The sequence below is a fragment of the Cherax quadricarinatus genome, chromosome 17, assembly GCF_038502225.1.
Source record: "Cherax quadricarinatus isolate ZL_2023a chromosome 17, ASM3850222v1, whole genome shotgun sequence".
Classification (NCBI taxonomy): domain Eukaryota; kingdom Metazoa; phylum Arthropoda; class Malacostraca; order Decapoda; family Parastacidae; genus Cherax; species Cherax quadricarinatus.
The window spans coordinates 20014100-20040695 of record NC_091308.1 but is presented as its reverse complement, the minus strand read 5'-3'; the positions used below and the strand labels follow the sequence as shown (position 1 = coordinate 20040695).

General features: G+C 39.9%; 1 protein-coding gene across 1 annotated transcript in view; it reads right to left on the bottom strand.

Annotated features, from left to right (window-relative positions):
• LOC128686277 (oxysterol-binding protein-related protein 11) overlaps nucleotides 1-26596 on the bottom strand; it is a 121629-nt gene that overhangs the window by 6367 nt on the left and 88666 nt on the right. The window contains exons 7-10 of the mRNA XM_070086001.1: nucleotides 22752-23008; nucleotides 18244-18469; nucleotides 1947-2118; nucleotides 998-1100 (exon numbers count right to left, since the gene is read on the bottom strand). Of these exons, the coding sequence (XP_069942102.1) occupies nucleotides 998-1100; nucleotides 1947-2118; nucleotides 18244-18469; nucleotides 22752-23008 (758 nt within the window). The remainder of the gene's footprint in view (nucleotides 1-997; nucleotides 1101-1946; nucleotides 2119-18243; nucleotides 18470-22751; nucleotides 23009-26596) is intronic.

Here is a 26596-nt window from a genome sequence, read left to right as displayed (position 1 = left end):
GCAGATATTCTTGGCACTAAAATAACATTGTCTCTGTTCATTAGTCACGTCTCTAGGCCCCTCTTATATTACTCTTGCTTTTCATTTGGAATTTTTATTCAGAAAAAAAAAAATGATGATTTACTGTTATTCAGACTACTGCATAATTGTAATAAATAATATCAGTGCATTCGTGAATGCATATCAGACCCACCAGTTGATATGTATTGGATGTGTGATGTGATTTGTTTACTCTTGAACATTGTCAAAAATCTAACATGTCTGCTACTATGAGCTCAATTTCAAGCCACTCTTAGTTAATAAACTATTCAAAATCACCTCTTTTTCTGTAATATATTTTCATTCTATCAAATGAGACCAAGAAAATGAGAATACAACCATAAATACCATATGAAAATACATAGCAAAGTTGCTGTTATAAGCCAAAAACACAGTTGCAGTTTTTTTCTAATTACGCATTGCTTGTTCCAGGATTTTTTTTATACCGTGCACACTGACCCATTCTCTCATATGTAAGCCTACCAGTTGTCTCCCACAAGATTTTAAGTCACTAGAATTTTGGCGCTGTATTACCGAACCGACACTGGCTTCAAAGCCATAATTTTATAGGACCAACACTGAAGAGGTTAATGTCAAGCAACAGAAGGTTTTGGAAGTTACTGGAACCATTACAGAAGCCAGATGGATGAGGCCTTCTTGTGTTATGAGTGAAATAAAAGTGAAAAGTTGGAGACAGAAAGAAAAAAATACAACCAATACTTAATTAGACACAGAATATTATAGCTCAGGAACATACACGTATCTCTAATTGCAGCAGGTGTCTATGAGTTAATAGGTTCCATGTTCCCAACAATTTTCAGGTGCTCATCAACGTTTTAAGTTATGGAATCTATACTTCACCTGGAAAACTGTATGTGTGTGATATATGTTGATAGTAATGATGACAACACATGTACAACTCACCTGAAGAATGATAGTAATACATGCATATTCTCACCTGGAGGATGGTGAGAGACCTGCTCAGCAGAGAACTTGATAGTGATGAAGGAGCCCTTCTTCCCCTCAGCTGTTTTACCTTCAGAAGTTTCAGTAGCTTCTTGCTTGAGAGGTACCAAGACTTCAGAGTTAGATATATTGATTTCAGGTAGGTAATGAGGCAAAAATTTTCTCTCCTTAATATAAATTACTATTATAGATATCAAAGGTACCTGTCTAATGTTGTACTGTCACAAGATACAGTTTTATGTCTTCCATGCTACATCACATCTTTTAAAATTAAATAATCTACAGAAGGTAAACATATTTAAATGATTCATAATTTAATATAAGATGGAGATCATAGAATAAATGCAGTTTTTTAATATGTAAATCTGTCTCAAAACAGGTAATACAGAAATTATTATATACTGTACTGCACAAAGTTTAAAGTAGTGTGTGGAGAGTTGCTACCTATAATACAAATGTATCATCTTCCACACTATTACCAAAGCTGTGGTTCAGCACACAATAATAATAATTATTTTTTTAACATGTGGGCCATCTCCCGCAACAAAAGTTCTTCTTTATATATTCAAATGAAACAAGCCAATATATATATATAGATGTATATCTGTGCATATACTGTACTGATATTGTATATAGACCAATAACCCATTTTATAGTTACACTACAGGGAGTAATTTTTTGTAAAGGTGAGTGAAAAAGTGAATGTATCATTGCATAGTGCATGAAAAACCTCAGTATATGCATTATACTATTCTGGATGGACATTTTCAATTGCACTTCAAAAGGAAATCACAATGTGTAACATGGTTTTATAAGAGGGTCAACTGCTAATATTAAATTTATAACATAGAAAACTTAATAAAAAACCAATAATCATGTTAGTCTATATTTCTTTAAGAATTTCAAAATTTAAACACTACTCGTATTCCAGAAACACATACCGATTTGGAATTAAAGTCCCGAGGAATACGCCAACTACAGTGAAATACTTCTCCAATGATCGGATTGTATGGTTTCTTGGCCACAGACCCATTTCGGCCAACATGAATACTAGTCAAGTACCACTTGACTACTTGCTGTATACGTTCCTCTGAGGTCTTAGCATCTCCAATTCTACAATAATAAAAAGATAACATGAATTACTTCAGAATTAGTAAGCAAGAAAGAAACAACTGGAAAAGGTTAACCAGGTAACTGTCACCATGTAACTGATTAGATACTTATTACTATATTCACAAAAACTACTAAATCAGAGATAGGAAAAGGAAAGAGGTAGAAGTGTTTAGGATATAACCATCAGAAAAGATAGGTGGGGGTCCCTTGCTGTCTAACAAGTTATTGTCTATGTTTGTTTACAGTACTTTGTAGGTAGTACAGTGGAACCTCAACTTAGGAGTGTCCCAACATATGAGTTTCTCGAGATACGAGCTGTCGCTCGGTTGTTTTTTGCTCTGGGTTACGAGCCAACATCCGAGTTATAAGTGAGCTTCCCCCAATTCCCCCTCAACCCACAACCTGTACACCTTGCTTCTTTATCTATGATTTCATGTTTTAATTCCATGGAAATCCTCCTCTTTTACTTCTCAGCACTGTCCTTTGCACTTACTTTCTTAGGACCCATGGTTAGAAAAAAGAAATTTGGCCAAAAGATTGTAAAAAATGTAAGCAAAGTAAAAGAGAAATGCTTCCACAGCGAGGTAAACAGTATGCTGCACCAACTAGTGGTGGTGTTTTGAAGCTCCTCATTATTATCATTATTACAGTGGACTTCCGACCAACGAAGGCATCGTCTAAAGATAAATTCGACTAACGAAGCGTTTGAGCGTAAAAGTTTTGGCCCGACCAATGATAAAAAACTCGACCAACATGATTCGTCCTGAACGCGTCCACATGTCCCGTCTGGCCTGAGCACGCCTTAGCTGCCTTGCCTTCAGTTAGTGTGCCAATGTTTACAAGCCAGTCCGGTCGCATCCACGCGTACATTCGGTACATTTTGTATTATTCCAGTGTTTTTAGTGCTTGTAACTGCAAAATAAGCCACCATGGGCCCCAAGAAAGCTTCTAGTGCCAACCTTGTGGTAAAAAGGGTGAGAATTACAATTGAAATGAAGGAGGAGATCATCACTACTATCTTGGCCAACAGAAAGGCAATCAAGGAAGCTGTTGTTACAAAAGGTGCAAGTATCTTTTCGAAACACAGATCGCAAGTACTCAAAGATGTTGAGAGACTGTTATTGGTGTGGATAAGTGAAAAACAGATATCAGGAGATAGTATCTCTCAAGCGATCGCATGTGAAAAGGCAAGGCAGTTGCATGATGATTTAATTAAAAAAATGCCTGCAATTAGTGGTGATGTGAGTGAATTTAAGGTCAGGTAAATGTCATTTATTCTTCATTACACAATATACATATGTATACATGTATTGTGCATCTATCCTTCTGTTTGTGTGTAGGAAAATGTATAATTCATGTGGTAAAAATATGTTTTTTAATACTTTTTGGGTGTCTTGAACGGATTGATTTGATTTCCATTATTTCTTATGGGGAAAATTGATTCAACTAACGATAATTTCATCTAACGATGACCTCTCTGGAATGGATTAATATCGTTAGTCAAGGGTCCACTGTATTATTAATTTAGGTAGCTGGAGCACAGATCCAAGTCCCTAGATCAAGAGCCCCTTGCCAGCATCAAGGTTCCCTGATGCTGGTGAGGGGCTCTTGATCTAGGCAGGGAATTGGATCTGTGCTCCAGTTCCCTAAATTAATAATAATAAAATTACTGTAATAATAATAATAACCATTATTGTAATAATAATAATAATAATAATAATAATAATAATAATAATAATAATAATAATAACCGAGCTTCGGTTCCCTAAATTAATAATAATAATAATCATACCTAACAGAATACTCCATTCTACTGAATGTACAGCAATGCATGCAATCATATGACCTGTCTTTGTAATACTCATTTGTGCTTTATTGTTATCTGTTTACAATAATGTTTTATCACTGATTACATCATTGCTTAGTTAATCTTAAGTTAATTTTAAGCCTACCCGTAATGCTATGCATACAAGTGGCTTTGGCATGCTGCTCTTACCTGTATTTTTTTGTACCTCTGTATGTTCAAATTATTAAATAAATAAATAAATAAAAATAAAAATATTTAGATAAAGGTAGGGAAGTTTTCACTGCAATAATGGATTTAGAAAAGGCATATGATAGTGGATAAAGGAGCAATGTGGCAGATGTTGTAAGTATATGGAATAGGTAGCAAGTTACTAAAGGCTGGAAAGAGTTTTTATGAGGATAGTGAGGCTCAGGTTAGGGTGTGTAGAAGAGAGGGAGATTACTTCCCGGTAAAAGTAGGTCTTAGACAGGGATGTGTAATGTCACCATGGTTGTTTAATATACAGTGGTACCTTGACCTACGAGTTTAATTTGTTCTGTGACCAAGCTTGTAACTCAATTTGCTCGTATATCAAATCAATTTCCTCACTGAAATTAACTGAACTGCCATTAATCCGTTCCAGCCCCCAAAAAACCACCCCAATTTTTTTTTTGTTATGGGTTTTTAAATAAGAAAAATGTATTTATAATTAAGAAATATTGTATGCTACACCCACCACCTTCACTACTCTACCCACCACCCTCACTACTCCACCCACCACCATATCTACTCCACCCACCATTATCACTACTCCATCCACCACCTTCTCTACTCCACACACCACCCTCACTACTCCACCCACCACCCTCACTACTCCACCCACCACTATCACTACACCCACCTTCATGTTTCTGGAAAGACTCTGAGTGCTGAAATGGAGGTTACCTCTTCCCCGGATTTATACAAGAGCCAAAAAAGGGATGAGGTCCCTCACTACAATCTGGGATTAGTGTGAGAGTATTATCCTTCCAGTTATGTCTTGGAAGAGCATGTGGGATGGGATGAAATACCTGACATTACTCTGGGTACAGAGTTGGATTTGACTTCAGATATGCCGTCAATTAGTGGCGGCACATCTGGAGCTCACTCGTAACTCGGATTTTGGCTCACAACTCAAAGCAAAAAAATAGACCGAGCGAGAGCAATGGCTCATAACTCGGAAAATTCGTAAGTTGGGGCACTCATAAGTCAAGGTACCACTGTATTAATAGATGGGGTTGTAAAAGAAGTAAATGCTAGGGTGTTGGGGAGAGGGGTGGGATTAAATTATGGGGAATCAAATACAAATGGGAGTTGACACAGCTATTTTTTGCTGATGATGCTGTGCTTATGGGTGATTCTAAAGAAAAGTTGCAAAGGTTAGTGGGTGTGTAAAGGTAGAAAGTTGAAAGTGAACATAGATAAGAGTAAGGTAATGCCAGTAACAAATGATTTAGATAAAGAAAAATTGGATATCACACTGGAGAGAAGGAGTATGGAAGAAGTGAATGTTTTCAGATATTTGGGAGTTGGTGTGTCAGTGAATGGGTTTATGAAGGATGAGGTTAACCATAGAATTGATGAGGGAAAAAAGGTGAGTGGTGCATTGAGGTATATGTGGAGTGGAGACAAAAAAACGTTATCAATGGAGGCAAAGAAGGGAATGTATGAAAGTACAGTGGTACCAACATTCTTATATGGGTGTGAAGCTTGGGCTGTAAATGCTGCAGCAAGAAGGTGGTTGGAGGCAGTGGAGATGTCCTGTCTAGGGGCAATGTGTGGTGTAAATATTATGCAGAGAATTCGAAGTGTGGAAATTAGGAGGTGTGGAGTTAATAAAAGTATTAGTCAGAGGGCTGAAGAGGGGTTCTTGAGGTGGTTTGATCATTCAGAGAGAATGGATCAAGATAGAATGACATGGAGAGCATATAAATCTGTAGGGAAAAGAAGGCAGGGTAGGGGTCATCCTCGAAAAGGTTGGAGGGAGGGGGTAAAGGAGGTTTTGTGGGTGAGGGGCTTAGGCTTCCAGCAAGTGTGCATGAACGTGTTAGATAGGAGTGAATGGAGACGAATGGCTTTTGGGACCTGACGAGCTGTTGGAGTGTGAGAAGGGTAATATTTAGTGAAGGGATTCAGGGAAATCGGTTATTTTTATATAGCTGGACTTGAGTATTGGAAATAGGAAGTACAATACCTGCACTTCAAAGGAGGGGTTTGGGATATTGGCAGTTTGGAGGGGTATGTTATATATCTTTATATAAGCTTCTAAACTGTTTTATCTGGGCGCCTCTGCAAAGACAGTGATTATGTGTGAGTGAGGCGAAAGTGTTGAATGATGATGAAAATATTTTCTTTTTGGGGATTTTCTTTCTTTTTGGGTCACCCTGTCTCGGTGGGAGATGGCCAACTGAAAAAAAAAAAATAAATAAAATGATTTTAGTGTTTTCATTATGAAACTAATGATCTAGTGCATTTAGCCTCACAAACACTCTATTTTCTCTTATAATAAGAGCATGGGAAGATATACAGCAGGGCCCTGCTTTACAGCGTTTCGCTGTACGGCGTTCCGCTAATACGGACATTTCAAATTATGACCAAAACTCACAATACGGCTCCTCCACCTGACTTTATAATATGATCACCATGCCCCACCCGGTTTGTTTACATTCTCTGTGAGCTCCGCAAGTACCCTGTATCTCCATTATGTCTGGAAACTCCAAAATTTCAAGTGTTTTTAAAAGTTATTTCATATTTTATTTATACTCTGATAATTATACAGCGGTACCTCGGGATATGAACAGCTCAAAACTCGAACAGTTATGTAAGTGTATTTATGTAAGTGCTTTTGTAAGTGTAGTTCTGGTGTCTGAAATGGATTAATCTAATATACATTATTCCTTATGGGAACAAATTCGTTCAGTATCAGCACTCAAACAGCATTCTCAAACGAAATAAATTCGTATCCCGAGGTACCGCTGTACTTACGTATACCTGTACCTAAATAAACTTGCACACTGTGCTGGTGTGCGGGTACACATTAAAATCACTAAGAGTGTCTTATGTCTCGAGACGCCATATTAGTAATGATGTTGATAATAATAATAATAATAATTAATCTCATTAAATGTCGTAAAATGTGGCAGATGTTGCAAGTATATGGTGTAGGAGGTAGGTTACTGAAAGCAGTGAAGAGTTTTTACGAGGATAGTGAGGCTCAAGTTAGAGTATGTAGGAAAGAGGGAAATTTTTTCCCAGTAAAAGTAGGCCTTAGACAAGGATGTGTGATGTCACCGTGGTTGTTTAATATATTTATAGATGGGGTTGTAAGAGAAGTAAATGCGAGGGTCTTGGCAAGAGGCGTGGAGTTAAAAGATAAAGAATCACACACAAAGTGGGAGTTGTCACAGCTGCTCTTTGCTGATGACACTGTGCTCTTGGGAGATTCTGAAGAGAAGCTGCAGAGATTGGTGGATGAATTTGGTAGGGTGTGCAAAAGAAGAAAATTAAAGGTGAATACAGGAAAGAGTAAGGTTATGAGGATAACAAAAAGATTAGGTGATGAAAGATTGAATATCAGATTGGAGGGAGAGAGTATGGAGGAGGTGAACGTATTCAGATATTTGGGAGTGGACGTGTCAGCGGATGGGTCTATGAAAGATGAGGTGAATCATAGAATTGATGAGGGAAAAAGAGTGAGTGGTGCACTTAGGAGTCTGTGGAGACAAAGAACTTTGTCCTTGGAGGCAAAGAGGGGAATGTATGAGAGTATAGTTTTACCAACGCTCTTATATGGGTGTGAAGCGTGGGTGATGAATGTTGCAGCGAGGAGAAGGCTGGAGGCAGTGGAGATGTCATGTCTGAGGGCAATGTGTGGTGTGAATATAATGCAGAGAATTCGTAGTTTGGAAGTTAGGAGGAGGTGCAGGATTACCAAAACTGTTGTCCAGAGGGCTGAGGAAGGGTTGTTGAGGTGGTTCGGACATGTAGAGAGAATGGAGCGAAACAGAATGACTTCAAGAGTGTATCAGTCTGTAGTGGAAGGAAGGCGGGGTAGGGGTCGGCCTAGGAAGGGTTGGAGGGAGGGGGTAAAGGAGGTTTTGTGTGCGAGGGGCTTGGACTTCCAGCAGGCATGCGTGAGCGTGTTTGATAGGAGTGAATGGAGACAAATGGTTTTTAATACTTGACGTGCTGTTGGAGTGTGAGCAAAGTAACATTTATGAAGGGATTCAGGGAAACCGGCAGGCCGGACTTGAGTCCTGGAGATGGGAAGTACAGTGCCTGCACTCTGAAGGAGGGGTGTTAATGTTGCAGTTTAAAAACTGTAGTGTAAAGCACCCTTCTGGCAAGACAGTGATGGAGTGAATGATGGTGAAAGTTTTTCTTTTTCGGGCCACCCTGCCTTGGTGGGAATCGGCCAGTGTGATAATAAAAAAAAAAAAAAATATTACATTAATATACACTTTTTTTTTTTTTTTTTCAACAAGTCGGCCGTCTCCCACCGAGGCAGGGTGACCCAAAAAAAGAAAGAAAATCCCCAAAAAGAAAATACTTTCATCATCATTCAACACTTTCACCACACTCGCACATTATCACTGTTTTTGCAGAGGTGCTCAGAATACAACAGTCTAGAAGCATACACATATAAAGATACACAACATATCCCTCCAAACTGCCAATATCCCATTTCCAGGACTCAAGTCCGACTATATGAAAATAACCGGTTTCCCTGAATCCCTTCACTAAATATTACCCTGCTCACACTCCAACAGATCGTCAGGTCCCAAGTACCATTCGTCTCCATTCACTCCTATCTAACACGCTCACGCACGCTTGCTGGAAGTCCAAGCCCCTTACCCACAAAACCTCCTTTACCCCCTCTCTCCAACCCTTTCGAGGACGACCCCTACCCCGCCTTCCTTCCCCTATAGATTTATATGCTTTCCATGTCATTCTACTTTGATCCATTCTCTCTAAATGACCAAACCACCTCAACAACCCCTCTTCTGCCCTCTGACTAATACTTTTATTAACTCCACACCTTCTCCTAATTTCCACACTCCGAATTTTCTGCATAATATTTACACCACACATTGCCCTTAAACAGGACATCTCCACTGCCTCCAACCGTCTCCTCGCTGCTGCATTTACCACCCAAGCTTCACACCCATATAAGAGTGTTGGTACTACTATACTTTCATACATTCCCTTCTTTGCCTCCATAGATAACGTTTTTTGACTCCACATATACCTCAACGCACCACTCACCTTTTTTCCCTCATCAATTCTATGATTAACCTCATCCTTCATAAATCCATCCGCCGACACGTCAACTCCCAAGTATCTGAAAACATTCACTTCTTCCATACTCCTCCTCCCCAATTTGATATCCAATTTTTCTTTATCTAAATCATTTGACACCCTCATCACCTTACTCTTTTCTATGTTCACTTTCAACTTTCTACCTTTACACACATTCCCAAACTCATCCACTAACCTTTGCAATTTTTCTTTAGAATCTCCCATAAGCACAGTATCATCAGCAAAAAGTAACTGTGTCAATTCCCATTTTGAATTTGATTCCCCATAATTTAATATACACATTTAATATACACATTTTCATTAATCCATCTATGATATTTTTTCAAAATTATATGTATAATAAACACAATATGTAACATATAAAGAGGATAGATACACCCCACAGTAGAATAAATATACATAAATATGAGATGTGGTAGCCAGATGACTTGTATGAGTGACATCATATTAGTACAGGGGACCCTCTATTTTCGTTGATCTCTGTTATCGCCGATTTTGGTTTTGGCCAACTTTTTTCGTCGATTTTTGGCTTCCGTTTTCGTCGATTATCTCCGTTTTCATCGATCGTACAGAACTTGTCCAGTGCCCAGCATGCAGACAAAGCTGCCTACCACACGCATTCTCAGCCAGTGTAGCGTTGTTTCTCGGTGAGTGAACATATCCTGCCAGGTCATACGAAACATTTCACAATAATCCATTGTTTTGCCACATGTTTCTGTGTGACTGCTAAATAAGCCACCATGGGCCCAAAGAAAGCTTCTAGTGCCAGCCCTTTGGTAAAGAATGTAAGAAGCATAATATAATTCAAGAAAAAGTTTGTAGAAAAATACAAAAGTAGTGGTGGTAGTGATGGTGGAAGAGGGTGATAGTGATGATGGTAGTGATAGTGGTAGAGGGTGGTAGTGATGGTGGTAGAGGGTGGCAGTGATGGTGGTAGAGGGTGGTTGTGATGGTGGTAGAGGGTGCCTTCTTCATTGATTCAGCAATTCTACTAACTCCTCCAATATCTTGGGATTTATACAGGGCTACAGAAAACACTGCCACCTCAGCTGCAGCCTTCACCACCATTATGTATGGCTTATGCTCTCAGTGGCTCTTATACACCCAACAACACAACACCAGTTGTGACATACATAATGACTTATTTTATTCATTCTAGAGTATATGTCATGTTTCTATGTTATTAATATTGTTTATTATGTCACATTAGTTGAATTGTCATAGATAAATAAGCCGTAGAATTGATATTAGTGTCATATTCTCCAACAATAAACTCGCCTCCCCTCCCTCACACCAACAAGTCTTCAGTAAAGGTAAGTGTGGTGTTAAATGTTCTTTTAAACATTTTATTAGTGCTTTACATTTATTTGTCATTCTTTTCTGCATGCAAATCTATATTTATGCTAGGGAAGTGACCACTGATAAGGACTTGGTACCTAGAGTCCTTATGGAGGGGGATTCCCCTTCCAAACAATAACCTTTCTTCCTTCTCTCCTCCTCCCTGTCTTCCATCCATCAACAACACCCTTCAATAAAGGTAAGTGTCATGTGTAATGTTCATTCTTTTGTGCACGAAAATCTGTCTTTAAGGTAAAAAAAATTTTTTTGTTGTAAACAGCCTGTACTGTCTGCACAGACAGTCTGTGCTGTCTGCCAGCTTAGTCCATATTTCGCGCCACTAAAGTGCTGCCCTCTGGGCCTGCCCAAGTCTGTGGGATGCTGGGCCCACACTCTCTCACTCACACAGCGGCCAAGCAGCAAGACAGAAGGCCTACTAGTAGCTCTCTCTTCTCGTGGGATGGCCTTCCCGGCCATGGGCACAACACACAAGCCTGTGTACCCACCACAACATTTACAAATAAAGTAAGAAGCCTCCGAAGACATTTATCATTAAACCCCGCTCTGCCGCATTATCAACAAAGTCATTGTTTCACATTGGTGGGAAGCGGTGGTCGCAGCAGTTGTGTTTTCCCGGAGAGAAGGAAGGAATGACGTCATCTTCACTTTATCACCCGATACAAGAAGCATCCGTCTCTCAACAAGTTATCCTGATGTCGCGTCTGCACATTTGAGCATCCAGACACAGGTACAAGCAGGATCTAGCCGAAATTTTCTGAATTTCTTCGAGAATTGTAAGTGGTATCCCAATGACCCCACACTACAGCGTCCCACGCTGTTTCTCAAGTCACGTGTTCAGCATCACTTGTATGTTCTGCTGTTGTTGTTCAGCTCAGCACAGCTATTTCAGCAAGCCAGAGGTGAGTTTTGTGGTGATTTCTGCGTTCAGTGTGTCTCCCTGTGTTTGTGGATGGGGGAGGAGGAGGAGGAAGTGGCCGTTTCCTCGCCTTGCCTATGCTCGCCCTACTCACACCTCACCCGCCTACCATACACTCACCACTGCCCACTCCCTCTGCTGTGTTTTCTGCTGTTTATCGTGTGAATTCATTGCCAGAGCTGTGTATCCGAGTGCCCGAGGCCACTCGAAGCCACGTGGATCAGCAAGCCACGTGCATCAGCAAGCCACGTAGATCAGCAAGCCACGTGGATCATCAAGCCATGTGGATCAGCAAACCACACTGATCAGCAAGCCATGTGGATCAGCATGCCATGTAGGTGTGGGCGATGTCACATGGATATACAAGCCATGTGGGTTACCAAGCCAGATGTCCCAGGCCACATGCTGTGGTCTGCTGCCCGCATCACATTGACGTCACCGACAATGCTGCCCGACTTCATGACGTTACGATGTCTGCTGACATCACCTCGAGATGTCTGCTGACGTCACCTTGCGACATCACGCCTGATATCACATGATGTCACATTAAGTGCTTCAGTAATTATTTCAGTATTGTTGAGAAGATTGAGAGAAGATATATGTCGTGTGTTAATTAATTCCTCTCAGTCAGTGTTCTCACATGTTAGTGTATGGTTTAGTGTCAGTTTTGTGCACAGAAAAGCATCTTTTGCTAATTTAAGCCATGTTGTACCGCATGTACTGCGGGTGTGTTTAAAGTTTTCTGTGTGTCCAGTGAGGTCTGCGGTCAGACCCCTGTGTAGCACCACTGTGCTAAGTCACCCGGTGTGACCAGTGCGTTTGACAGCTGATACCAGTCAGCTATGAGCCCGAGCCCCCTTGTACAGAAAGCTCTTATGCTCGTCGCTCGTGATGTTCTGCAGAATCGTACCTGCTACGATTCCCATTGAGATTTGTTTCACTTCACCTCTAGACCTTCAGAATGCAGTTATATGTAGAGAAACAAGTATGGGGACGCTTAGACTAACCTCTGCTATAACTCCAACTGCCGAGAGAATGACACTCGTCAAGCCGCAGTAAGCCCTGTCGGCAGGCGCTGTCAGCCTCATGTCATAGCTTCAGTGAGCTCCTGCACGAAGATGTCACTTTGACTGCTAGCTCGCTCACTGCAGTCTGGTGTATGATGTTACGACTCCCAGATGTTTCGCCCAGTCGTCTCTGCCACGACTCGCTCCATGCTCGCCGGCAGTGACAGCCCAGCGACAGTACCAGTCGAGAAGTGTCCTCCTGAGTCGCTTGCCAGAAGTCCTGCCCAGTTGCCGAGTTTTGACGCCTCACTCGAGGGCACCAGCAGGTTGTGCCCCAGGTTGAATGAAAACCTGCAGCGACTCCTACGATGACTGCTTCACCGTTCTAGAGGAGACCAAACCCCGTTACGTCACAGCTCAGCCGCAGCGATGTCTCCTGTGTTGCAGTATCTGTCCAGACGCAGGAAGGTATGCAGTGATGCCCTTCGACGCTCACTGCCTTTGACCACGATGTTTAGCACACCCCACATGTTTTTTTCTTCCCTCCCTGTAGGAAGTTTTTTTCCATGTCCATATGTATATATATGTTTTTTATTTTGTGTTCTGTGCCCTGTTCCTACGAGAGAGAGACCGAGTTTTTTTTACCGCCAGACATGGTCGAGACGACCATGTGGTAGGTGGCCGAGCGTATGTAGACAGCTTGTACTGTCTGCACAGACAGTCTGTGCTGCCGGCCAGCTTAGTCCATATTTCGCGCCACTAAAGTGCTGCCCTCTGGGCCTGCCCAAGTCTGTGGGATGCTGGGCCCACACTCTCTCACTCACACAGCGGCCAAGCAGCAAGACAGAAGGCCTACTAGTAGCTCTCTCCTCTCGTGGGATGGCCTTCCCGGCCATGGGCACAACACACAAGCCTGTGTACCCACCACGACATTTACAAATAAAGTAAGAAGACTCCAAAGACGTTTATCATTAAACCCCACTCTGCCGCATTATCAACAAAGTCATTGTTTCACATTGATACTTCTGGGTATCTGAAAAGGACTAATTCCATTACATTATTTCTTATGGGGAAAATGGTTTCGGTTTTGGCCGATGGCTCTGGAACGGATTAAACACGAAAACCGAGGATCCACTGTAATGATAATACTGTAATACTCAATAATAATCACAGAGTCTCATTAAATGTCATATATTATGTTAATATACACATTTTCATTAATCCATCTATGATATTTTTTCAAAATTATATAATAAACACGATACATAACATATAAAGATCATAAATACACCCCACAGTAGAATAAACAAACATAAATATGAGATGTGGTAGCCAGAGGACTTGTACAAGTGATGGCAAGAATAAAGTTTTCTCTAGTCCACCATATGAGAAAATGTGTTACTGGGGGTAACTGTAGAAAATTATTCCTTTCGTATGCCTTCACTCAGAGCGTCATTTCTTCTAAAAATGGCGTTACATGAGAATAGGAGTGTTCCTCTTTATTTATTCTACCATATCAACATAGAGATAACTTGTACACAAACCAGACGTGTTCGCCTGGTTTGTTTACAAAGCTCGCGTTCGCCTGGTTTATTTCCATAACTCCATGCCTGTCCTCTCTCATGTACTCATTTTCTCTCTTTGTTATTTATTCGTTTTATCTCGTTTACTCACCTCTGACCCTACATTAAGACTACAAACATTTCAAGGTAAGAAAAGAGTGAACTGTACAGTGGAACCTTGACTTACGAGTGTCCCAACATATGAGTTTTTTGAGATACGAGCCGTCCCTGGGTCGATTTTTTGCTCTGAGTTACGAGCCAACATTTGAGTTATGAGCCAGCTCCCCCCCCCTCCCTCTCAACCCAAAACCTGGACACCTTGCTTGTTTATCTATGTTTTCATGCTTTAATTCCATGGAAATCATTGTCTTTTTCTTCTCAGCATTGTCCTTTACACTTACTTTCTTAGGACCCATGCTTAGAAAAATGAAATTTGGCCAAATGACTGTCAAAAATGTATGCAAAGCATGAGAGAACTGCTCCCACAGCGAGGTAAACAGTGCACTGAGTTGGTGGCGTTCGTTATTATACTAATAATAATAATAATAATAATAATAATAATAATAATAATAATAATAATAATAATAATAACAATAATAATAATAATAATAATAAATGATTACTATTATTAGTGTTATTATTAATTTAGATAACTAGAGCACAGATCCAATTCCCTAGATCAAGAACCCCTCACCAGCATCAAGGTTCCTTGATGCTGGTGAAGGAATTGGATCTGTGCTCCAGTTCCCTAATAATAATAAAAATAATATATTATTATTATTATTATAATAACAGTAGAGCTTCAGTTCCCTAAATTATAATAATACAGTGGACCCTCAGCTAACAATATTAATCCATTCCTGAAAGCTCATCGTTAGCTGAAATTATCGTTAACTGAATTAATTTTCCCCATAAGAAATAATGCAAATCAAATTAATCCGTGCAAGACACCCCAAAGTATGAAAAAAAAAAAAAAATTTTACCACATGAAATATTAATTTTAATACACACAAAATGACACTTACCTTTATTGAAGATCTGGTGATGATTGATGGGATGGGAGGAGGGGAGAGTGTGGAAGTTGTTAATGTTTAGTAGTGGAATCCCTTTCCATTAGGACTTAAGGTATCAAGTCCTTTTCCGGGGTTACTTCCCTTCTTCTTTTAATGCCACTAGGACCAGCTTAAGAGTCACTGGACCTCTGTCGCACAACAAATCTGTCTATAGAGGTCTGTACCTCCCGTTCCTTTAAGATTTGCCTAAAATGGGCCACAACATTGTCATTGTAATAGTCACCAGCACGGCTTGCAATAGCTGTGTTAGGGTGATTTTCATCCATAAAGGTTTGCAGTTCAACCCACTTTGCACACATTTCCTTAATCTTTGAAGTAGGCACAATGGAGTCCACAACTGGCATAGGCATCTCAGGGTTAGCCCCAAACCCTTCAAAATCTTTCTTAATTTCCATACTAATTCTCATCCATTTTATCACAAGGTTGGCACTAGAAGCTTTCTTGGGGCCCATGGTGACTTATTTTGCAGGTACAATCACTAAAAACGCTGTGATTGTATGAAATGTTCCGATTGTATGCGTGGATGCGACCACACTGGCTGGCTTGTAAACACTGGCACCCATGGGACAACTGAGGCGCGCTCAGGCCACACGTGGACGCGTCTCTAATGAATCGCATTGGGCGAGTTTTTTAGCGTTAGCCGAGGCAAAATTTTTGCGTGAAAATGTATCGTTAGATGGATTTAACGTTAGCTGATGCCATCGTTAGCTGAGGGTCCACTGCAATAATACATAATACGTACGTAATAATAATTCAGAATGATGGCAAAACATCCCGTAAGCAGTCCACATGTTTACATCACTGTGGGAGCAGTTCTCACGTGCTTGTTTGCATTTTTTTGACAGTCATTTGGCAAAATTTCTTTTTTCTAACCATGGGTTCTAAGAAAATTAGTGCAAAGAACAGTGCTGAGAAGAAAAATACAATGATTTCCATGGACTTAACCTGGCAAAACATCATATGCCGCACCCTCAACATCCCCCACCCTCAACCTCCTCCACCCTCAACATCCCCCACCCTCAACCTCCTCCACCCTCAACATCCCCCGCCCTCAACCTCCCTCACTCTCAACATCCCCCCACCCTCTACCTCCCCTATCATCTCTGATCCAAGTGTGTAAGTACATATACACTTTATATAAACAACTTTTATATATTTCTTATTTATAAATACATACACTGTTTCAGTGTTTTTGTTAGAAAACTAGTGATCCACTGCAGTTAGCCTCAAAAATACTACGTTTTCTCTTACAGTAAGAACAAGGGAAGATACTATAGTAGTGTAAACTTGTTAACTAGTATTTCTATGCATTTGTAAGTGGAAAAAATAAGGGTGCTCCACTTTACGGTGATTTCCACTTTATGGCAGTAGCCTGGAACCTAACCTGCCGTATAAGTGGGGCCCTACTGTAGTCAGAGCGGGAGCGGGAATGGATGCCGCCCCCACCACTAGTCACATAATGACATTTTTCTAGAGTACATATCATGTTTTTATGTTAATTATATTGTTTATTATGTCATATTAGATGAATTTTGATAGATAAATAAGCCGCAGATTTGATATTAGCGTCATATTGAAGTATTTTGTCCTGACTCCTGAGAGTAGGAATTCCGCTGGAACGGATTAATGACGTTTCAATTAATTTAAATGAGGAAAATTTATTTGATATACAGTGGACCCTCGGGTAATGGTGGCTTTGGCTAATGCCAAAATTGGCTAACAGCTCACTTTGGCATAAAAATATTGCCTCAGCTAACGCCAAATAACTCGGCTAAGGGCTTTCGTCCCAAACGTGTCCGCGCGGCCTGAGTGGGCCCAGCCACTCCATGTACAGCCAGTGTGCCATTGTTTACAAGCCAGGGAGGATGATTCCACGCATACATGCGATATATTTAGTATTATTCTATTGTTTTTAGTGCTTGTAACTGCTAAATAAGCCACCATGGTTCCAAAGAAAGCTTGTAGTGCCAGCCTTGTGATAAAGAAGGAAAGAAACACAATAAAATTTAAGAAAAAACTCGTAGCAAAGTACCAAAGTGGAGGAGGAAGAGAGAAGGGAGAATGTAGTGTAAGTATAAAAGTAAATGTGTAAATATTAAAGGACCCCAATGGAAATACGTAAGTCACTCTGACTTTTTTGGGTTATCCTAGGTACCTTACACATATGCTGATATGTTTGATAATCTATGTACGTAACTGTATTTGTGTATACCTGAATAAGCTTACTTATTTATAAATTAAAATGTAAATATTTCTTATTTTTAAATTAAAATGCAAATATTTCTTATTTATAAATTACATACACTGTTTAAGTGTGATAGTGGTGGTGGGTTCTGCTGGTGCCTCCACCACCATGTACGGCTTCTCTCAGTGGCCCTTATAAACCCAACAACAACACTTACACCATTTACTCCTCTCATACATTATGACATATTTTATTCATTCTAGAGTATATATCATGTTTCTATGTTATTAATATTGTTTATAATGTCATATTAGATGAAATGTGACAGACAAATAAGCCGTAGAGATGATATTAGCGTCATATTGAAGCATAATAAACTTGCCTTTCTCTTGCCTCCTACGTGTCTATCATACACCAACAAGTCAAGTCAATAAAGGTAAGTGTGATGTTATATGTTTATTTATCCATTTTATTAGTGCTTTATATTTATTTGTCCTTGTTTTCCGTATGTATATTTATATTTAATCTTTAAAAAAAAATATTTTTTGTTAATACTTTTGGCTGTCTGAAATGGATTAATTGAATTTCCATTATTTCTTATGGGGAAAATTTATTCGGCTAAAGGCTAGCTCTCTGGAGCGGATTAAAGGCGTTACTCGAGGGTCCACTGTACAAGCAAATTGAGTTACGAGCTAGGTCACGGAACAGATTAAACTTGTAAGTCCAGGTTCCACTATATTTAAATTCAGCTTCATAACTGGACATCTGATACTCTCTCAGCTAACTGGTACATTCTTTACTTCAGCGTATACATAAATTTGGATTGCTGTTGACACTTGTCTTCCAAATGTTTGGCTATATGACTAAAAAGATCTTTACCTGACAAAGTAATCAGGGTGACCAAGAAAGTCTGCAAACATTTCAAGGAGAGATCGACGCTCCAGAATGAATGTTGGTAAAGTAACTCGGGTGAGGTCCATTCCCAGTCGTAACTGGGAGATAATGTGCATTATTATCGAGCGTTGGCCATCACCAACTTCACCAAGATCACCATCACCTTCTGGCCCTTCTTCATCACTAATCTCAGATTCATTTTCACTTGTACCTGATGGGTGTAAAGAAATAATAATTAATGACACCTTCAAGTTTCTTCCCATATTCCTTGTTTTTGTCTAGCCCTATTTTAGAATAATTTGCTGTATACCTACTAAGATTACTTGAATTGGAATGGTATGTATAGCAGACCATTATATTACACGGATTTATTTGCCATGTTTTGGTTATTGCACTATTGAAAAAATGTGGCACAATTTTATACAACACTTCATAAAATTAACTTAATATGGTTTGGTTTGTGGGATGGGAAAAATCTGGAGCTTCACCCGCAGGATATTTCTCCAACTCAGGCCTCTTTTTGGCTGTGAGGTAGACCACTGAGTCAACGGGGAAGACCTACTACCATCCCCTGCCACCCCTGCTACCCTTGTCCCAGCCTTTGGTTCATATGTGTATAGGACCACTCTCTGCTAGGAGCTAGCTGTGTTTATTATTAAGTTTGTGGATTGAGTTTAAATATTTTAATTGTCATATCTTGTATCTGCCAAGCAATCATGGCACTCAGTAGGCATACAAGTGTTGCTGAACGTGCTAAGAAAAGGTTTAAGTGTTTAAGTCCAGGAGTTACAAAGAAAACTGAGATATTAGACAAGCTTAAGAGTGGCTCATGTGTGGTGGATAAAGCAAGGGCCTATGGCCTTAATGAATCATCAGTTTGCACAATTAAAAAGAATGAGGTGACTATATGAGCTTGTGTAATGAATAACCCAGGATGTCATCTCATGAAAAGAATGACACATAGATCACAGCAAGTAAATAAAACAGAAAACATGTTGCTTGAGTGAATCGAACAAAAAACAAAGAAAGGTGCACCACTTAATTTCATCTTAATTAGGGAAAAGGCCTTACAGTTGTTAAAAGCAGTGTATTATAAGGAAGGAAGGCCTGATAAAGAGTGTATGTTTAGCACAGGCTGGTTCTACAACTTAAAGTTGCATAATAAGTTACATAATATTAAGTTTTCTGGTGAAAGTGCTTCAGCTGATCATACAGCAGCAAGTAATTCCCCTGCTGAATTGCAGGAAATTATTTTTGAGGGTAGCTATGAACCACATTAAGTGTTTGATGCTGATAAGACAAGTGTTTTTTTGGAAGAAAATGCCAACAAGAACTTATATCAGTCAGCATTTGTTCATACATGTCCAGTTCCATTGTGTCCTAGGAGCTATCTGTGTTAGTGAATTGTGTTTTGATATTTTAATTGCCATATCTTGTATCTGCCAAGCAATCATGGCACCCAGTAGGCATATCAGTGTTGCTGAAAGTGGCAAGAAAAGGAATAAGTATTTAAGTCTTAAGAGTTAATGGAAAAAAAAGACAAGAGATAGCCTAAGGCCTTCATGAAGTGTCAGTTTGCACAATTAAAAAGTATGAGATAAATATATATGAGTTTGTGTGATGAATAACTGACTGACTTGACTGACTGACTTACTGACTTGACTGATTTACTGACTGAGTGACTTGACTGATTTACTGACTGACTTAAAATTAGACTTTTTCACTGAGGAGGACCCTGACAAATGTAGAAGAAGAGCTCTGAAACGGTGTCTAGCACAGCTGATACCGTATCGTCAGCTGTATAATGTACTGCAGGGTAAAATAGCCCAGAAATCCATTGTAGAATTTATGCACACTCGGGTACAACCATCGACTTCAGTACCAGAACCTCTACCATCCACTTCAGCCCAGTAGGACCACAGCATAATCTCCACTCTCTTCACAATCATCGACAAACACCAACACGCACAATTTAAGTTAAGAAATACTACTATTTACGTTGCATTTGTAGTCTTAAGCAGTAAAAACATAATGTATCATGACAATGAACTACAATTACATATTCACTTTTATTTTTGTAAGATCTGTTGGTCTAAAAAAAAGTTGTTTGGCTTTTTGGGGGGTGCCCAGGAATGTAACCCTACTTTTTCCCACAAGTTCTTTAGTTTATCTAACACAGATTTACCTAACCCGGTGTTTTCAGGAACATGACTACAGTGTAATATAACGGTCTACTGTAAATATAGTGGACCCTTAACAACACAGGTTCGAACTGCATGGGTCCACTTATATGCAGATTTTCTCAATAAATGTGCTGGAATTTTTTTTGGAGATATACGCCTGAAAAAATTAAGAAAAAGTTAGGTACATCATGAATGCATAAAATATGTATAGATACTAGTCTATTCTATCATATACTACCATAAAATATACACAAATTGATCAAAACTTACACACACAAGCAATTACAGATTGTACATGTTAAATTCACAACCGACAGAAATGTAAACAAACGAAGATGCAATCAAATTTTTTTTCAACATGTCAGCTGTTTCCCACCAAGGCAGGGCAACCTAAAAAAGAAAAAACTTCCATCATCGTTTAACACTTTCACCATCATTCACACATAATCACACTCTTTGCAGAGGCACTCAGATATGACAGTTTCGACGTCACTCCAAACAGCAAATATCCCAAACTCCTCTTTTAAAGTGCAAGCACTGTACTTCCCACCTCCAGGACTCAAGTCCATTTAACCAGTTTCCCTGAATCCCTTAACAAAATATTACCCTGCTCACACTCCAACAGCCTGTCAAGTCCCAAAAACCATTTGTCTCCCCTCACTCCTATCTAACATGCTTACACATGCCACACAAGCCCATTGCACACAAAACCTCTTTTACCCCCTCTCTCCATCCTCTCCTAGGATGACCCCAACCCCTCCTTCCCTCTGCTACAGATTTATACACTCTCCAAGTCATCCTATTTTGCTCCATCCTCCCTAAATGACCAAACCACCTCAACAAACCCTCCTCAAACCTCTGAATAATACTTTTATTAACTTTATACCTTGTCTTAATTTCCATACTACGAATTCTCGGCATAATATTTACACCACACACACACTGCCTTTAGATACGACATCTCCACTGCCTCTAGCCTCTTTCCCGCTGCAGTGTTTACAACCCATGCTTCACACCCATATAAGATTGTTGGTATGACTATACTCTCAAACATTCCCTTCTTTGCCTCCACAGATACCTCAATGTACCACTCACCTTTTATTCTTCATCAAGTCTATGGTTTACCTCGTCCTTCATAAACCCCATTTGCTGACAAGTCTACTCCCAAATATCTGAACACATTCACTTCTTCCATACTCTTCCCTCCAACTACTCCCAAATATCTGAACACATTCACTTCTTCCATACTTCTTCCCTCCAATGTGATATCCAACTTTTCCTTATCTAAATCATTTAATACCCTCATAACCTTACTCTTATCTATGTTCACTTTCAACTTTCTTCCTTTATACACCCTCCGAAACTCATCCACTAACCTCTGCAATTTTCCTTTAGAATCTCCCAAAAAGCACAGTATCATCAGGAAAAAGTGTCAACTCCCATTTTGTATTTGATTCTCCATAATTTATCCCACTTCATTTACAGCCCCATCTATAAATATGTTAAAGCAACCATGGTGACATTACACCTCCCTATCTCCCTATCTTTTGTCCCCCTTCCCTTTATATAAAAGGAACTACACATGCTTTCTGCCAGTCCCAAGGTACCTTCCCCTCTTTCATGCATTTATTGAACAAAAGTATCAACCACTCCAAAACCATATTCCCACCTGTTTTTAACATTTCTGCATCATCAGTTCCAGCTACTTTACCCCCTTTCATTCTATCCAATGTCTCACACCTCCCCCACACTCACATTTGGCTCTTCACTCCTAAAAGATGTTATACCACCCTGGCCAATGCAGGAAATTACTGCCTCCCTCTTCATCAATACAGCTTCTTCTCACTTAGTGATATACTCATTTACTGACTACTTGGACTCATGACAGGCTCTCTCACCATTATGCATACCTAAATAATGTGTATTAGAGCTGATTTCCAATATTCCATTTATTACAGTATACAGTACACTACTGCATAAACATTTAAAAATATACCAGAAATGTTATAAATGGCACAAAGGTGACATTAAAACAATATCAAAGATGGTTGACACAAACCCACTACCATCATGGTATGCTCCTCACTTAGCAACGAATTCGTTTACCAAAGTGGTCTTAAGAATGGAACTCCATCGTTAGTGAGGAGAGGCTGTATTTAACAGTTCCTAAAAATATTCCTGCCATCTTCCCAATACCTCCAACTCCCCATTTACTAACTTCCCTATTCAGGTACAACAGAATAATTACATTACTATTATCAAGTATAATATTTAATTATTCAAGGATTAACTCTTAATTTCAAGTGCTACCTGCTCTTGATGACTGAATTGGAGGTGGCGTAGGAGAAGACGTGGGTGTAACTGATGCAACAGATGAAGAGCGAGAATTGACAGTTCCTTGGGCATCAGCTAATACAGAGCAAGACAGAGGTAATGATGATTGGCCAGTAAGGCTGGATGGAGTTCCACTGATACCATGTGCTGTGCCTGGGGTTGGAGAGTGTGGAGCAGTTCGTGCTCTCTGAGAGGGAGATGATGACCGCAAAGATGGAGATCCAAGGCGAGTACTGTAAGCATAAATTTTATAATGAATATTTTAAGCTAATAAATCTTTTACTTATCATATAAAGAGAATTCATGATGAAGTGAATGCTCTGAATAGTGCATTTATAATAGAAAATTACAGTGAAAGTCAACAGTTATTCAATGTAATGGAATAAAAGGCATATAATGAGGTTAATTATAATTTTACCTGTAATTGTTTTACATGATGGTAGGATTGCTGATGTCTTTTTTCTGTCTCATAAACATGCAAGATTTCAGGTACGTCTTGCTACTTCTACTTACACTTAGGTCACACTACACATGCATGTACATGTTTATTTATACACACTCATCTGAGTTTTCTTTGATTTTATCTTAATAGTTCTTGGTCTTATTACTTTTCCTTTTATATCCATGGGGAAGTGGAATAAGAATCTTTCCTCCGTAAGCCATGCGTGTTGTAAAAGTCAACTAAAATGCCAGGAACAATGGGCTAGTAATCCCTTTTCCTGTAATAATTACTAAAAAGAATAAGAAGAAAAAAATGTGTGAGGTGAAGGAGTTGAATGATGATGAAAGTATTTTCTTTTTGAGGATTTTCTTTCTTTTTGGGTCACCCTGCCTCGGTGGGAGACGGCTGACTTGTATAAAAAAAAAAAAAAAAAAATTTTTCAACAAGTCGGCCGTCTCTCACTGAGGCAGGGTGACCCAAAAGAAAAGAAAATCCCCAAAAAGAAAATACAGTGGTCCCTCAATAATCGACCGGCCTGAAAGTCGACCATTTCGGAAATCAACCGGTTTTTTCGACAAAATATTGACTCGGAAATTGACCGAAATTCGTTTATCGACCCGTCTCGACCCGTCGTCCCAGACGCGTATGCACGAGGTAAGCGGGCCTCGACCCGCCTCAGCCTTCCTTCCCAGCCAGTGTGCCATTGTTTACCAGTTAGCGGCGGTCCTCTCACGTGCTCCAGTGAAATATTTCATATTTCATTTTAGTGCTTGCAAGTTATTTAAGTGCTAAATAAGCTACCATGGCTCCAAAGAAAGCTCCTAGTGCCAAACCTTTGGTAAAGAAGGTGAGAAATACCATTGAATTTAAGAAAAACATCATTGAACAATATGATAGTGGCGTACGTGTGGGCGAACTGGCGAGGATGTATAACAAAAATCATTCAACCATATCTTCCATCATAGCCATGAGAAAGGAAATCAAGGACGCTGTTGTTGCAAAGGGGGTAAATATGCTGACAAAAATGAGATCACCAGTACTGGAAGAGGTTGAGAAGTTATTATTGGTGTGGATAAATGAGAAACAATTAGCAGGAGACAGTCTTATGACCTCGATTATTTGTGAAAAGGCTAGGCAGTTGCATGAAGATTTGGTAAATAAATTGCCTGCAAATAGTGGTGAAGTGAGTGATTTTAAGGCCAGCAAAGGCTGGTTTGAGAGATTTAAGAAGCGTACTGGCATACACAGTGTGGTAAGGCATGGTGAGGCTGCCAGTTCGGACCACAAGGCGGCTGAAAAATATGTGCATGAATTCCAGTACATAGAGGCTGAAGGACTGAAACCTGAACAAGTGTTCAATTGTGACGAAACAGGCCTCTTCTGGAAGAAAATGCCAAAGAGGACCTTCATTACACAAGAGGAAAAGTCAATGCCAGGACACAAGCCTATGAAAGACAGGCTGACGCTAATGTTCTGTGCTAATGCTAGTGGGGATTTCAAAGTGAAGCCGTTACTAGTGTACCATTCTGAAAATCCCAGAGCATTTAAGAAAAATAATGTTATGAAGAGTAAATTGTGTGTGTTTTGGAAATCTAATAATAAGGCATGGGTCACGAGGGAAATTTTTGTAGAGTGGTTCAACGAAGCGTTTGGCCCTAGTGTGAAGAATTACCTCCTGGAGAAGAAATTGGATCTCAAGTGCCTGCTAGTAATGGACAATGCACCTGCTCATCCACCAAACTTGGATGACCTAATTCTGAAGGAGTTTGGGTTCATCTGAGTAAAGTTCTTGCCCCCGAATACCACTCCTCTCCTCCAACCCATGGACCAGCAGGTCATTGCAAACTTTAAAAAACTGTACACCAAAGCAATGTTTGAAAGGTGCTTCAATGTGACCTCAGACACTCACTTGACCCTACGAGATTTTTGGAAAGAACATTTCAGTATTTTCCATTGTGTAAGCCTTATAGGTAAGGCTTGGGAGGAAGTGTCTACCAGGACTTTGAACTCTGCTTGGAGAAAATTGTGGCCAGATTGTGTCGACAAGAGGGATTTGGAAGGGTTTGGGGCTGACCCTGATGAGCCTATGTCAGTTTTGAACTCTATTGTGGCACTGGGGAGTTCCATGGGGTTGGATGTGAGTTTGGAGGATGTGGAAGAGTTGGTGGAGGACCACAACGAAGAGCTAACCACTGAGGAGCTGCAAGAGCTTCAGCAGGAAGAGCAACAGATCGCAGCTCAGAATCTTGCTGCAGAGGAGGAGGAAGAGAGATGGAAGAAGGTGCCTTCTTCAGAAATTAAGGAGATTTTTACTATGTGGGGTAAGATGGAAAGATTTATGGAGAAACATCACCCAGAGAAGGATGTTGCAAGCCATATCGGCAACTTGTACAGTGACAGAGTCTTGGCCCATTTTAGGGAAGTTTTAAAGAGATGCCAGAAACAGAGCTCTCTGCACAGTTATTTTGTGAGACAGGACTCCAGTGACTCTCAAGCTGGTCCTAGTGGCATTAAGAAACAGAGAAAAGAAGCAACCCCAGAAAAGCAAATGGTACCTGAGGTGTTGCTGGAAGGGGATTCCCCTTCCAAACTATAAACAATCCACTCTCTCCTCCTCCTCCAGTCTCCCATACACTAAGAAGAATCTCCAATAAAGGTAAGTGTTATGCTGTTAATGTTTCATTCATCATTTCCCATTGTATTGTTTATGTACTACATGAATATTTCATGTAAAAAAATTTTTTGTTTTAATACTTCTGGGTGTCAGGAACGGATTAATTGAATTTACATTATTTCTTATGGGGAAAATTGATTCGTAAATCGACCATTTCGATAATCGACCGGCTTCCAGGAACGGATTACCGTCGATAATCGAGGGACCACTGTACTTTCATTATCATTCAACACTTTCACCTCACTCACACATAATCACTGTTTTTGCAGAGGTGCTCAGAACACAACAGTTTAGAGCATATACATATAAAGATACACAATATATCTCTCCAAACTGCTAATATAAATGTGTGTGTGTGTGTGTGTGTGTGTGTGTGTGTGTGTGTGTGTGTGTGTGTGTGTGTGTGTGTGTGTGTGTGTGTGTGTGTGTGTGTGTGTGTGTGTATATGTGTATATGTGTATGTATGTGTGTATGTATGTATGTATGTATGTATGTATGTATGTATGTATGTATGTATGTATGTAGTAGGTTGGTAGACAGCAACCGCCCAGGGAGGTACTACCGTCCTGCCAGGTGAGTGTAAAACTGAAGCCTGTAATTGTTTTACACGATGGTAGGATTGCTGGTGTCTTTTTTTTTTCTGTCTCATACACATGCAAGATTTCAGGTACGTCTTGCTACTTCTACTTACACTTAGGTCACACT